The sequence below is a fragment of the Oncorhynchus mykiss genome, chromosome 8 (assembly GCF_013265735.2).
Source record: "Oncorhynchus mykiss isolate Arlee chromosome 8, USDA_OmykA_1.1, whole genome shotgun sequence".
NCBI lineage: Eukaryota > Metazoa > Chordata > Actinopteri > Salmoniformes > Salmonidae > Oncorhynchus > Oncorhynchus mykiss.
The window spans coordinates 72,492,660-72,507,697 of record NC_048572.1 but is presented as its reverse complement, the minus strand read 5'-3'; the positions used below and the strand labels follow the sequence as shown (position 1 = coordinate 72,507,697).

At 44.8% G+C, this 15,038-nt stretch overlaps 1 protein-coding gene and 1 non-coding gene across 2 annotated transcripts; both read right to left on the bottom strand.

The window, feature by feature from the left end:
* Window positions 1-6,333: 6,333 nt before the first annotated feature.
* Window positions 6,334-6,389, bottom strand: LOC118965654. The gene has a single exon (XR_005053035.1). It is a non-coding gene; the product is annotated as a U7 small nuclear RNA (small nuclear RNA).
* Window positions 6,390-10,727: 4,338 nt separating this feature from the next.
* Window positions 10,728-13,653, bottom strand: LOC110530498 (aquaporin FA-CHIP). Its single transcript, XM_021613638.2, has 4 exons — window positions 13,205-13,653; window positions 12,183-12,344; window positions 11,838-11,918; window positions 10,728-11,579 (listed from the first exon to the last, which is right to left on the bottom strand). The coding sequence occupies exons 1-4, from the start codon at window positions 13,565-13,567 to the stop codon at window positions 11,400-11,402; spliced, it is 786 nt and encodes a 261-aa protein (XP_021469313.1). The 5' UTR covers window positions 13,568-13,653; the 3' UTR covers window positions 10,728-11,399.
* Window positions 13,654-15,038: the final 1,385 nt, after the last annotated feature.

The following is a 15,038-nucleotide window of genomic DNA, read 5'->3' as shown; positions in this document are numbered from 1 at the left end:
TTCAGTGTTACTAACAATGCAAGCCAAGCAGCATTTATACTGTAGTGTTACTGTAGATCCCTAGTGAAAGTAGGAGGAGACTGACATTCAAAGTAGCAGGAAATACCGCTAACAAGAGACTTCAGGTTTTCACCCCTTTTTCTCAGTCACCCCATAAAATATGTATCAGTTCTAAACAGAAATTGTTGCACTGAAAAGTGACTGAGAAACATTACTATACAGGAACTCTTAAAACACATTCTTTGCAATTCAAATGATTTACATTTGTCAAATATCTATGTTAAATTTAGAATGAAAAAGGTTGTTAAAGTTGAAAACAGGACATTTAAATCGATTTCCATGCTTTATTTCTGACAAGAAGTCAAACATGCTGCAGGGTGTATAAGTCATCACAGACAAATACAAAATGGTATCTTATACGTCTAGTATTTTTTTTAAATGTAATGTCTGAAAACATTTTTCTACGGTGTGCCCTACTGATCATGACCCAGGTGTCTTACAGCTGGCGTTGAGACTAGTGAGGTAAATTATCCAATTAATGTGTTATACCACTGCACTACAAGTCATGAATCGTTTCCAGGGTAGATTAAAACAATATAATGGCTTTGATTTACTCCAAGACCTACTGAGGGCCTGATCGCCAAGGGCGCAGGACATCAGAACCTCCGACATCACTCCACCTATCAGTGGTTGCTATGACACACAAGCTGGAGGGTGAGAATAAATTCTATGCCAAATCCTTGATTCCATTCAACTACAAGAGAAGAGAACAGGAAAGCATTTGGTTAATCTCGCCCCGCATAACTGTCTGAAAATACAATAGAATTACGATCATTCAGAGGATGTATTTAAGCAGAGGGAGTTGAAAGATAAGGCGGCTCTGCTTCTTTCAGCTCCAACAATCCCTGCCAGGAAGGGAGAGCTTATGTTAAAGGCTGAAATCAGAAGAAAACACATTAACTCAATGCATAGAGCTGTTTGAGGAAAGTGCCGCTCTTGATTCAATAGATGTCTAACACATTTCGAGGACATTATAAATCTAAATCTTGTATTGCAACTTCTGTTATGGTGAGTGAATGAGGACCCAAAAGCGAACTAACTTAAACAGAGCTTCTTTAATAACCAAACATAGGTAGGCTCAGATAGACCGGCAGATTCCGACAGGACAGGACAAGGTTACAGCAAACATGACGATAGTCTGGCTCAGGCATGAAACACAACAAATAAGAATCCGACAAGGACAGGAACAGAAACAGAGAGAGATATAGGGACCTAATCGGAGGGAAAAAGGGAACAGGTGGGAAACGGGGTGAATGGGTAGTTAGAGGAGACAAGGAACAGCTGGGGGAAAGCGGGGGAGAAAAGGTAACCTAACAACGACCAGCAGAGGGAGACAGGGTGAAGGGAAAGGACAGAGACAAGACACAACATGACAGTACATGACAGTACCCCCCCACTCACCGAGCGCCTCCTGGCGCACTCGAGGAGGAAACCTGGCGGCAACGGAGGAAATCCTCGATCAGCGCACGGTCCAGCACGTCCCGAGAGGGAACCCAACTCCTCTCCTCAGGACCGTACCCCTCCCAATCTACGAGGTACTGGTGACCACGGCCCCGAGGACGCATGTCCAAAATTCTACGGACCCTGTAGATGGGTGCGCCCTCGACAAGGATGGGGGGGGGGGGGGGGAAGACGAGCGGGGGCGCGAAGGACGGGCTTGATGCAGGAGGCATGGAAGACCGGGTGGACGCGACGAAGGTATCGCGGAAGAAGAAGTCGAACTGCGACAGGATTATTGACCCGAGAAATACGGAACGGACCAATGAACCGCGGGGTCAACTTGCGAGAAGCCGTCTTAAGGGGAAGGTTCTGAGTGGAGAGCCAAACTCTCTGACCGCGACAATATCTAGGACTCTTAGTTCTACGCTTATTAGCAGCCCTCACAGTCTGCGTCCTATAACGGCAAAGTGCAGACCTGACCCTCTTCCAGGTGCGCTCGCAACGTTGGACAAAAGCCTGAGCGGAGGGGACGCTGGACTCGGCGAACTGAGATGAGAACAGCGGAGGCTGGTACCCGAGGCTACTCTGAAAAGGAGATAGCCCGGTCGCAGACGAAGGAAGCGAGTTGTGGGCGTATTCTGCCCAGGGGAGCTGTTCTGACCAAGACGCAGGGTTACGAAAAGAAAGACTGCGTAAGATGCGACCAATAGTCTGATTGGCCCGTTCTGCTTGACCGTTAGACTGGGGGTGAAAGCCGGAAGAGAGACTGACGGAAGCCCCAATCAAACGGCAAAACTCCCTCCAAAATTGAGACGTGAATTGCGGACCTCTGTCCGAAACGACGTCTGACGGAAGGCCATGAATTCTGAAAACATTCTCGATGATGATTTGTGCCGTCTCTTTAGCAGAAGGAAGCTTAGCAAGGGGAATGAAATGAGCCGCCTTAGAGAACCTATCGACAACCGTAAGAATAACAGTCTTCCCCGCTGACGAAGGCAGTCCGGTGACAAAATCTAAGGCGATGTGAGACCACGGTCGAGAGGGAATAGGAAGCGGCCTGAGACGGCCGGCAGGAGGAGAGTTACCGGACTTAGTCTGCGCGCAGACCGAACAAGCAGCCACGAAACGACGCGTGTCATGCTCCCGGGTGGGCCACCAAAAACGCTGGCGAATGGAAGCAAGCGTACCCCGAACGCCAGGGTGGCCGGCTAACTTGGCAGAGTGAGCCCACTGAAGAACGGCCAGACGAGTAGGAACGGGAACAAAAAGAAGGTTCCTAGGACAAGCGCGCGGCGACGGAGTGTGAGTGAGCGCTTGTTTTACCTGCCTCTCAATTCCCCAGACAGTCAACCCGACAACACGCCCCTCAGGGAGAATCCCCTCGGGGTCAGTGGAGGCTACTGAAGAACTGAAGAGACGAGACAAAGCATCAGGCTTGGTGTTCTTAGAGCCCGGACGATAAGAAATCACGAACTCGAAACGAGCGAAAAACAGCGCCCAACGCGCCTGACGCGCATTAAGTCGTTTGGCAGAACGGATGTACTCAAGGTTCCTATGGTCAGTCCAAACGACAAAAGGAACGGTCGCCCCCTCCAACCACTGTCGCCATTCGCCTAGGGCTAACCGGATGGCGAGCAGTTCGCGGTTACCCACATCATAGTTACGTTCCGACGGCGACAGGCGATGAGAAAAATACGCGCATGGGTGGACCTTGTCGTCAGAGAGGGAGCGCTGAGAAAGGATGGCTCCCACGCCCACCTCTGACGCGTCAACCTCGACAACGAACTGTCTAGAGACGTCAGGTGTAACAAGGATAGGAGCGGATGTAAAACGATTCTTGAGGAGATCAAAAGCTCCCTGGGCGGAAACGGACCACTTAAAGCACGTCTTGACAGAAGTAAGGGCTGTGAGAGGAGCTGCCACCTGACCGAAATTACGGATGAAACGACGATAGAAGTTCGCGAAGCCGAGAAAGCGCTGCAGCTCGACGCGTGACTTAGGGACGGGCCAATCAATGACAGCTTGGACCTTAGCGGGATCCATCTTAATGCCTTCAGCGGAAATAACAGAACCGAGAAATGTGACGGAGGAGGCATGAAAAGTGCACTTCTCAGCCTTCACAAAAAGACAATTCTCTAAAAGGCGCTGGAGGACACGTCGAACGTGCTGAACATGAATCTGGAGTGACGGTGAAAAAATCAGGATATCGTCAAGGTAAACGAAAACAAAGATGTTCAGCATGTCTCTCAGGACATCATTGACTAATGCCTGAAAGACAGCTGGAGCGTTAGCGAGGCCGAAAGGAAGAACCCGGTATTCAAAGTGCCCTAACGGAGTGTTAAACGCCGTCTTCCACTCGTCCCCCTCCCTGATGCGCACGAGATGGTAAGCGTTACGAAGGTCCAACTTAGTGAAAAACCTGGCTCCCTGCAGGATCTCGAAGGCTGAAGACATAAGAGGAAGCGGATAACGATTCTTCACTGTTATGTCATTCAGCCCTCGATAATCTATGCAGGGGCGCAGAGACCCGTCCTTCTTCTTGACAAAAAAAAACCCCGCTCCGGCGGGAGAGGAGGAGGGGACTATGGTACCGGCGTCAAGAGCTACAGACAAATAATCTTCGAGAGCCTTACGTTCGGGAGCCGACAGAGAGTATAGTCTACCCCGGGGGGGGGTGGTTCCCGGAAGGAGATCAATACTACAATCATACGACCGGTGTGGAGGAAGAGAGGTGGCCCTGGACCGACTGAACACCGTGCGCAGATCGTGATATTCCTCCGGCACCCCTGTCAAATCACCAGGCTCCTCCTGTGAAGAAGAGACAGAGGAAACAGGAGGGATAGCAGACATTAAACATTTCACATGACAAGAGACGTTCCAGGAGAGGATAGAATTACTAGACCAATTAATGGAAGGATTATGACACACTAGCCAGGGATGGCCCAAAACAACAGGTGTAAAAGGTGAACGAAAAATTAAAAAAGAAATGGTTTCACTATGATTACCAGAAACAGTGAGGGTTAAAGGTAGCGTCTCACGCTGAATCCTGGGGAGAGGACTACCATCCAGGGCGAACAAGGCCGTGGGCTCCTTTAACTGTCTGAGAGGAATGTCATGTTCCCGAGCCCAGGTCTCGTCCATAAAACAGCCCTCCGCCCCAGAGTCTATTAAGGCACTGCAGGAAGCTGACGAACCGGTCCAGCGTAGATGGACCGACAAGGTAGTGCAGGATCTTGAAGGAGAGACAGGAGTAGTAGCGCTCACCAGTAGCCCTCCGCTTACTGACGAGCTCTGGCCTTTTACTGGACATGAAGTGACAAAATGACCAGCGGAACCGCAATAGAGACAGAGGCGGTTGGTGATTCTCCGTTCCCTCTCCTTAGTCGAGATGCGGATACCTCCCAGCTGCATGGGCTCAGCACCCGAGCCGGCAGAGGAAGATGGTAGTGATGCGGAGAGGGAGGCGACGGAGAGCGCGAGCTCCTTTCCACGAGCTCGGTGACGAAGATCAACCCATCGCTCAATGCGAATAGCGAGTTCAATCAAGGAATCCACGCTGGAAGGAACCTCCCGGGAGAGAATCTCATCCTTTACCTCTGCGCGGAAACCCTCCAGAAGACGAGCGAGCAAGGCCGGCTCGTTCCAGCCACTGGAGACAGCAAGAGTGCGAAACTCAATAGAGTAGTCTGTTATGGATCGATTGCCTTGACATAGGGAAGACAGGGCCCTGGAAGCCTCCTCCCCAAAAACAGATCGATCAAAAACCCGTATCATCTCCTCCTTAAAGTCCTGATACTGGTTAGTACACTCAGCCCTTGCCTCCCAGATTGCCGTGCCCCACTCACGAGCCCGTCCAATAAGGAGAGATATGACGTAGGCGACACGAGCAGTGCTCCTGGAGTAAGTGTTGGGCTGGAGAGAAAACACAATATCACACTGGGTGAGGAACGAGCGGCATTCAGTGGGCTCCCCAGAGTAACACGGCGGGTTATTGATTCTGGGCTCCGGAGATTCGAAAGCCCTGGAAGTGGCCGGTGGATCGAGGCGGAGATGGTGAACCTGTTCTGTGAGGTTGGAGACTTGGGTGGCCAGGGTCTCAACGGCATGTCGAGCAGCAGACACTTCCTGCTCGTGTCTGCCTAGCATCGCTCCCTGGATCCCGACGGCTGAGTGGAGAGGATCCGAAGTCGCTGGGTCCATTCTTGGTCGGATTCTTCTGTTATGGTGAGTGAATGAGGACCCAAAAGCGAACTAACTTAAACAGAGCTTCTTTAATAACCAAACATAGGTAGGCTCAGATAGACCGGCAGATTCCGACAGGACAGGACAAGGTTACAGCAAACATGACGATAGTCTGGCTCAGGCATGAAACACAACAAACAAGAATCCGACAAGGACAGGAACAGAAACAGAGAGAGATATAGGGACCTAATCAGAGGGAAAAAGGGAACAGGTGGGAAACGGGGTGAATGGGTAGTTAGAGGAGACAAGGAACAGCTGGGGGAAAGCGGGGGAGAAAAGGTAACCTAACAACGACCAGCAGAGGGAGACAGGGTGAAGGGAAAGGACAGAGACAAGACACAACATGACAGTACATGACAACTTCTGTACAGTGACCTGAGCTGGAGCGGCATATGCTACAAAGGACACCATTAACTTTGAAATTCTGTTTGCATTTAAATCCCAAGTTAACTTGTGTATAATGTAAATTATTTTTGGATCAACTCATGGTAGGCTACTGACGACACAGAACTGGCAGCTGACAAGCTGGGTTCAGGTTAGTTTAAGATTGTACACCAGATAATGTGATATATCCATTTTTGGTGTCTATTACTGGGAGTTTCTCCTTGAGAAAACCTACTGGATAAATACTAAAAGAGCAAATGTTCCATAGACCGTAGGTAGGTAGGCGTTGGTTTGTTGGACGAGTATCTGAACAGAGATTTCAGCACTTCTGCTCTTTTCTATAATCTGTAGATAACACAACATATGTACAGTGCCTTGCGAAAGTATTCCCCCCCACTTGAACTTTGCGACCTTTTGCCACATTTCAGGCTTCAAACATAAAGATATAAAACTGTATTTTTTTGTGAAGAATCAACAACAAGTGGGACACAATCATGAAGTGGAACGACATTTATTGGATATTTCAAACTTTTTTAACAAATCAAAAACTGAAAAATTGGGCGTGCAAAATTATTCAGCCCCCTTAAGTTAATACTTTGTAGCGCCACCTTTTGCTGCGATTACAGCTGTAAGTCGCTTGGGGTATGTTTCTATCAGTTTTGCACATCGAGAGACTGACATTTTTTCCCATTCCTCCTTGCAAAACAGCTCGAGCTCAGTGAGGTTGGATGGAGAGCATTTGTGAACAGCAGTTTTCAGTTCTTTCCACAGATTCTCGATTGGATTCAGGTCTGGACTTTGACTTGGCCATTCTAACACCTGGATATGTTTATTTTTGAACCATTCCATTGTAGATTTTGCTTTATGTTTTGGATCATTGTCTTGTTGGAAGACAAATCTCCATCCCAGTCTCAGGTCTTTTGCAGACTCCATCAGGTTTTCTTCCAGAATGGTCCTGTATTTGGCTCCATCCATCTTCCCATCAATTTTAACCATCTTCCCTGTCCCTGCTGAAGAAAAGCAGGCCCAAACCATGATGCTGCCACCACCATGTTTGACAGTGGGGATGGTGTGTTCAGCTGTGTTGCTTTTACGCCAAACATAACGTTTTGCATTGTTGCCAAAAAGTTCAATTTTGGTTTCATCTGACCAGAGCACCTTCTTCCACATGTTTGGTGTGTCTCCCAGGTGGCTTGTGGAAAACTTTAAACAACACTTTTTATGGATATCTTTAAGAAATGGCTTTCTTCTTGCCACTCTTCCATAAAGGCCAGATTTGTGCAATATACGACTGATTGTTGTCCTATGGACAGAGTCTCCCACCTCAGCTGTAGATCTCTGCAGTTCATCCAGAGTGATCATGGGCCTCTTGGCTGCATCTCTGATCAGTCTTCTCCTTGTATGAGCTGAAAGTTTAGAGGGACGGCCAGGTCTTGGTAGATTTGCAGTGGTCTGATACTCCTTCCATTTCAATATTATCGCTTGCACAGTGCTCCTTGGGATGTTTAAAGCTTGGGAAATCTTTTTGTATCCAAATCCGGCTTTAAACTTCTTCACAACAGTATCTCGGACCTGCCTGGTGTGTTCCTTGTTCTTCATGATGCTCTCTGCGCTTTTAACGGACCTCTGAGACTATCACAGTGCAGGTGCATTTATACGGAGACTTGATTACACACAGGTGGATTGTATTTATCATCATTAGTCATTTAGGTCAACATTGGATCATTCAGAGATCCTCACTGAACTTCTGGAGAGAGTTTGCTGCACTGAAAGTAAAGGGGCTGAATAATTTTGCACGCCCAATTTTTCAGTTTTTGATTTGTTAAAAAAGTTTGAAATATCCAATAAATGTCGTTCCACTTCATGATTGTGTCCCACTTGTTGTTGATTCTTCACAAAAAAATACAGTTTTATATCTTTATGTTTGAAGCCTGAAATGTGGCAAAAGGTCGCAAAGTTCAAGGGGGCCGAATACTTTCGCAAGGCACTGTATATACTTATTGGTGGCACAAATTGGGATATGGGGGAGGGGAATGGGCAGGGTATATGCAAATAAAATACTGTAGCTTTTACTGTGTTGTTTTTGCAGACATTTCTGTAGTATTTACTACAGTGTTTTTTTGTGTCTGTGGATAATACTGCAGTATTCTATAGTAAAACTATAGTCTTTATGTGGGAGCTGCCACCATGGTTTTGCTAGTTCAATTTAAAACAAGTATAAACTTGGCATAGGCGCTAGGTCAATGGTATTATGGAGCACAAATGAAGCTGTTATGCCAAGTTTGTATCATACACCCTCACACGGTTTAGTCTCGCAACTAGCACCTTACCCAAAAGTGAATTTTGAGTAATTAGTTTGGCTTGAATCAGGTATGCTTTTTCAACTGTCTGGTTTGATTGAATCAGCTGAGAGCCATGTCACAATAGGGGATATATTCAATCTGTAAAGCTGAAGTGTTACAGATTCCGCAATAGTAATGTAAAGGCAATTTGCGATTGAGCCAACGTATACAGCGTTTACCGTGAATGCAGTCTCCGCTAAAGCAGGAACATTGCCTTTAAATTTCAATCACGCTGTAAAACTGAACTTCCGCGATGCGGATTGAATAGAGCCCTAAGTAGGCCTGTTAGAATGAATATTTATTTTCTCCATTTGAAGTAATCACTGATTAGACATGACATGTTTGGGCAAGTGAATACAACGGCTCCAGCACATTGCTTTCACCTGTCCAGTCATTTCTAATGACTGAAATTAGGAATGAAGGATGTACTTTATTTTTACCTCTTATTCTCCCTAATTGGTAGTTAGTCTTCTCCCATCTCTACAACTCCCATACGGACTCAGAAGAGGCGAAGGTCGAGGGCCATGCATTCACCTAAACACGGTCCTGCCAAGTCGCACTGCCTGCTTAACCTGGAAGCTAGCACACCGATGTGTCGGAGGAAACACTGTACAACTGGCGACCGAAGTAAGCGTGCATGTGCCCGGCCCGCCACAGGAGTAGCTAGGGTGCGATGGGACAAGGACTTCCCGGCCAGCCAAACACTCCCCTAACCCGGACGACACTGGGCCAAATGTGCGCTGCCTTATGGATCTCCCGGTTGCGGCCGATTCAAACCCTGGTCTGTAGTGACACCTCTAGCACTGCAATGCAGTGCCTTAGACCGCTGCGCCACTCGGAAGGCAGGATGCACTTTTAAAGGATTTGAACAGGGCCATTGCATTGACTACAGACATCACATTTCCCCCCCCTCTTTTCTTTCGTTTTCCTTCTGAAACATTCCTCTATTGTTGCAGATAGAAAAGTGTTGCATGGAAAGGACATGCTTATCCATGGAGGGTTGTGTCCATTCATTCTATACAATTACATTCTAGCTGCAAGGGTCTGAATGTTCAACCCAAATTAATAGGCCCCTTCTATTGAGGAGCAAGCCAATTGAAATGGGAATGCAGGTCAATTGATGTATCTGCTGTGCCTATGAAATACATTTATCATGATCAGGGCAATCAATCTATTTTGTTACATTTTGATAAATGTTCAATTAAAGATAATTACATGCATAGAAAATGGTTTCTGTTAATACACCATGTTGTGGTGATTAATTTGCATGAATTCCCATAACCTAAGATCAACTATATTCTCTCTCTAGCCACCAACACATTTGTGCTTTGGTCACTATGGGACTCAGATATTACGAATGGGGAACTCTGTAGCCTACAACAAATCAGATGGTTTTTGTTCACTCTGAATTATTCACTCTATTTTGAGTAAGTCAAACTGATTGATGTGAATCTGTGTAGGGAAATGTGGTTGTTGAATCATGACAATAACAACTAACCTAATCCTTCACTTCATACAACAGACATATCAGAAAGGTTGGTCAGAATGAGAAACCAGTCATGCCCACACCTCTGATTTACGGTTCATCCTACCCAAAGAAGAAAACTGAAACAAAAAACTTTACTTTTTGTTTCTAATCGTGTTTTGAATCACATATTGCCTCTAATACTCCCTGCTTTTTCTTTTTGTAACCACATAAAATGCAGATAAGACTGGGGTGTGTTAAAAGTTACTCATATTTTTTCTGTAAACTTACTGGCTCAAGCACACAGTGGATTCCAGGGGAAAAAAACCTGGCCTGTTAACAGCAATTCTAGATAAGGAAATGTCAGCTCAGGGATTTGAACTTGCAACCATTTCAGTTACAAGTCCACCACTCTAACCACTAGGCTACCCTCTCCCCACCTTCTGAGATAAACTGAAATAGATTGTGTTAGCCACATTTTTAATTAACTTTGTAAGTCAGTTAAGAACAAATTCTTATTTACAATGACAGCCTCTACCCCAGCGAAACGCTAACCTGGATGACACTGGGCTAATTGTGCGCCACCCTACGGGATGCCCAAACATGGCTGGTTGTGATACAGCCTGGAATCAAACCAGGGTCTGTAGTGACACCTCTAGCACTGAGATGGAATGCCTTAGACCGCTGCGCCACTCGGGAGCCCCCAAAGTGTTTGGCTTTGAAGTCCAAAAATTAAGTCCAAAAATTAAAAGGGTACTGTTTGGATGTGGAGACTGGATATTGCCAAAGTAAACGTCTGTTAACATCTGGTGTTTTATTTACGTACAAAAGTGAAATACAATTCAAGAGTGCACACAGAAATACATATACATCAAGAAATAAAAAGTTATTCCATAAACAGGTACATAGAAAATATACAAAAACAAATAGCTCTATATAGAATACTGATATGGGAAATATTTGAACAAAGAGCAAGATGTTCCAACAACTCTTGTTAAAGACGTTTAGAAATTGAAGTGAATACTCAACAGTAGAAGCTGCTGCGGAGGGGAGGACGACTCATAATAATGGCTGGAAAAGAGAAAATGGTATGGTATCAAACACATGGAAACCATTCGTTTGATGTATTTGATACCATTCCACTCATTTCGGTCCAGCCATTACCACGAGCCCGTCCTCCCCAATTAAGGTGCCACCAACCTCCTGTGATAGTCAAGTGACAATTTGTCTACTAAATCGGCAGTTCAGTAGTGTGATTTTCAATGAAACAGGCCTAACACTTCACAACAAAATAAAAATGCCCCTCTTATTTGAAATTCTTTATCATTATTTTGAAATAACAATTCAACTGCTGCCATTCTAAAGGAAATGTCAATGCTTTACAGGAGTAGGTAGACTGTAGGTAGACTGTACTGTAGGTAGACAATCTAAAGTCCTATACACTATATGGTGTTGCTATGACAACACTACTTTGTTGATGACATTTCCACAGCTGCAGACTCCTCACCATTAACATTATAGTCTCCCACCGGGCCACTAACAAGGACCTTCATACGTTCAGGGAAGTCCTCAGATTTGGGGTACAGGAGGAAGTCATAGACCAGAGCAGCTGCCACACCTCCAGTCATTGGCCCCACCCAGTACACCTGCCATGGTGCAAAGAAGTCAATCATTGAATCAATGGAAGAGCAGATTGAAGACAAATATTACAGGGTTAACTTTAACTTTGCTTTTTTACAATAAAACAATAGAGACGCTGTCACTCAGTAACCACTTTATTGAAAGTAGCTCAGCTTTGGTAATCATTTTAGAAGTTTATTGAATTTACTAGTCATGGAATTGATGTCACACTAAATGCAAGGAATCTGCAAACACGTGCCTGCAAACACACCATATCCACTTACCCAGTGATTTGTATAATCATTCATGATCAAAGCTGGTCCAAAGGATCGGGCCGGGTTGATACCACAGCCTGTGTAGCTGATCTGTTCACAACAACAAGATAAATATCTTAGGACAAAATGAGGGATGAGACAATCTGTTGTAAAATCAATATAAATAGTTTATGGTTATAGGATTAGGCCTAGGGTCTGAGGGGTAAATTCAACAGTTAACATTTGCACTGAGTAAAATGAAGCTTTAATTCAATGGTGATTTGTCACAATAACACATTCAAAATCCATGTTTTGTTAATTGGATGCATGTGTCAGAGGAGATACCTTGTTGACAAACTACTATAAGTAACTTACGGCTGCCAAGTGTCCCAGAGCGACAGAGAGCCCGATGGCCAGGGGGGCAGAGCCGGTGATATCACGCCGCCTTTTATCAGTTACTGCTATGACACACAGGACCAGCTGGAAGGTAGCCAGGAGCTCGATGCCAACGCCTTGGCTGGCACTGACACCATTTAGCTACGAGGGGGAAGGAGGGGGGCAGAGGGGGAAACAAACAAAAACAATTTGTCAGTGTGCATCAGCGTGATGGATGTTTTTCTCAACTACTATGTGCTATTCTAAATAGCTGGCAAAGCAAAGGCTTCCCTTGTGAAGTGCAGGGTGAGGAGAAAAAAATATAATTTAAAATGTAATGTAAACTTTCAGCAGGCTGATAGTCTAACTATAATTTGTCAAAGTCTGAGCAAGTCTTAGTTTATTCATTCATTGAAATTGTAAATGATTGAAAGACGTTGATAATTGATCATATTCTTACAAACTTTCATTTAGAATTCCGTTAATGGCAATAGATGTGATGATCCTCTGTATCAACAGCTTAAAAGACAATATAACTTGGTGTCCATAGGAGGCATGTGAGGGTTTTTTATGGCATGGGAAAGTAACTACCATGCAGCTGTACATCCTATATTCACTAGAGAACAGCAGAAGCACCTATGCTTAATATGAGTTAGTGTGGTCATAAAAAAACATGACATTATTCTGTTAGTCAATAGTTTGCAGCCGGGGCATTCAAGCTCACTCTAATCAAACATGAATGACATCCCATTTGAGTCCCTTCAAAAATCATTGAGTCGAACTAAATTAAACTAAGTTCAATCAACTATTTTATCAATGCAGTGCATGCAGGTTCACATTCATTACTGTTTGCCAACAACTATGAGATGCAATATACATTTATCAAGAAATTGCACACAAAGTTCAAACACTTCCCATAAAATGGAATTGAAAGCCAACATTTCTAATTGAAAAGGACACACATTAACCATATATATTCAAATTTGCATTCTGAAACAAATTAGCCAAAATGAGCCACTCACAGCATTGACCCCCAGTGCAGTATTTGCCTCTGGCCGGGTTCCGTAGACAATAGCACTGGCCAGAGCAGAGCCCAGCATCTGAGCCACTATGTACATCATCCCCTTGAACACGCTGATCTGGCAGCTGGCCAGCATGCCCAGTGTCACAGCTGGGTTCAGGTGGGCTCCACTGATGTGGCCCAAACTCTGGGCCAGAGTGGCGATGGCCAGACCAAAGGTCAGAGAAACCTTCACCTCCTGGTCAGGAGCGGTGTTGTTTGAGTTCCCAATAGCAGCTGAGATGCTGAGAAATATGAACATGGTCATCCCAACAAGCTCGGCTAGTACAGCCCTCCAGAATGCCTTGCTCTTGAACTCTCTCATCTTGGCTGCAGCCTGGACGTATGGTGGTCTTATCTGAGATAATGTAGAGTGGTGTCAGTGGAACTCCCAAACAACATCAACAGGCTGCATTTATAAGGCTGCTGATAATGATGGGAGGCGGGTTCTAAAAAGTGAAAGGGAAGGGAGAAATCCAAACGGCTTTTTTTCTTCTTCGCCCCCCTTTCCCTCACTCTTTTACTGGTCTCCCTCTCCCTCTTTTCCTCCCTCCCATCCCTCTCGTTTCCCATACTCCCTGCACTTACTTCTTTTTTTCTCCCTCTGGACTTTCAGAAGTAGTGGTGTAGAACAGGCTGTAGTAGGACAGAGGGGAAGTTGTACTCGGAGGCACTTTGTTTCTCCATTCATAAAGACATCTACAGTAGCAGGACTTTATGACTACAGTATAAGGTGAGTGTCCACAAGGTTTGTTGCTTGGGATTTCTAACTATGGTGTTGTTGGAACATATTTCCAAGTCCCATCTTCAAATATTATAGTGTGCGCTTCTTCGATATGTTTACCTGTTAAGATGTCTCTATACCAGTGAATAGCATCAATAATTGAATTTCCACATTAACTCAGCAGTGACTGGGTCACAGCAAAGCCTCCAAAGAGGACAGAGTCTGTCCCTAACATGGCACTCTAAAGACATGCACGTGAGTTTGTTCCCATAGTGGGAAAAAAAGAGAGATTCAGGGAATACATACATTGGGAATCCATCTGGATAAATGCTATTCAACATGATTTGATAGAAATCTATGAGCAATACAATCTATATATACACATACACACACACTGAACACGGGTTTTTCTTTAATTTCTACATCGTAGAATAGTGAAGACATCAGAACAATTAAATACCCCCCCCCCCCAAACAAATCAACATTTTATTTTAGATTCTTCAAAGTAGCCACCCGCTGCCTTGATGACAGCTTTGCACACTCTTGGCATTCTCTCAACCAGCTTCATGAGGTAGTCACCTGGAATGTATTTCAATTAACAGATGTGCCATGTTAAAAGTTTGCTGTGGAATTTCTTTCCTTCTTAATGGGCTTGAGCCAATCAATTGTGTTGTGACAAGGTAGGGGTGGTATACAGAATATATCCCTATTTGGTAAATATTATTATTATTAAATATCCATATTATTGCAAGAACAACTCAAATAAGCAAAGAGAAATGACAGTCCATCATCACTTTAAGACATGAAGGTCAGTCAATCCTTATTCCCCAGAATACTGTTTTTTATTTGTAATTGGTTTATTATTTGTAATAAATGTGCAAACATTTGCTTTGTCATTATGGGGCATTGTGTGTAGATTGATGAGGACATGTTTTTACTTAATCCAATTTAGAATAAGGCTGTAACACAACAAAATGTGGAAAAAGTCAAGGGGTCTGAATACTTTCCGAATGCACTGTATGTGTGATGGGATGTATAAACATTATGGACAATATATGGATAGAATATATAG

Excerpts from the sequence above, each read along its gene's own strand:
- LOC110530498 (XM_021613638.2), bottom strand. The coding sequence starts at position 13,567 with ATGAGAGAGTTCAAGAGCAAGGCATTCTGGAGGGCTGTACTAGCCGAG. Across the intron at positions 12,345-13,204 it reads CTGCACTGGGGGTCAATGCT|CTAAATGGTGTCAGTGCCAG; the intron begins GTGAGTGGCTCA and ends TCCCCCTCGTAG. Across the intron at positions 11,919-12,182 it reads CTCTGGGACACTTGGCAGCC|ATCAGCTACACAGGCTGTGG; the intron begins GTAAGTTACTTA and ends TGTTGTGAACAG.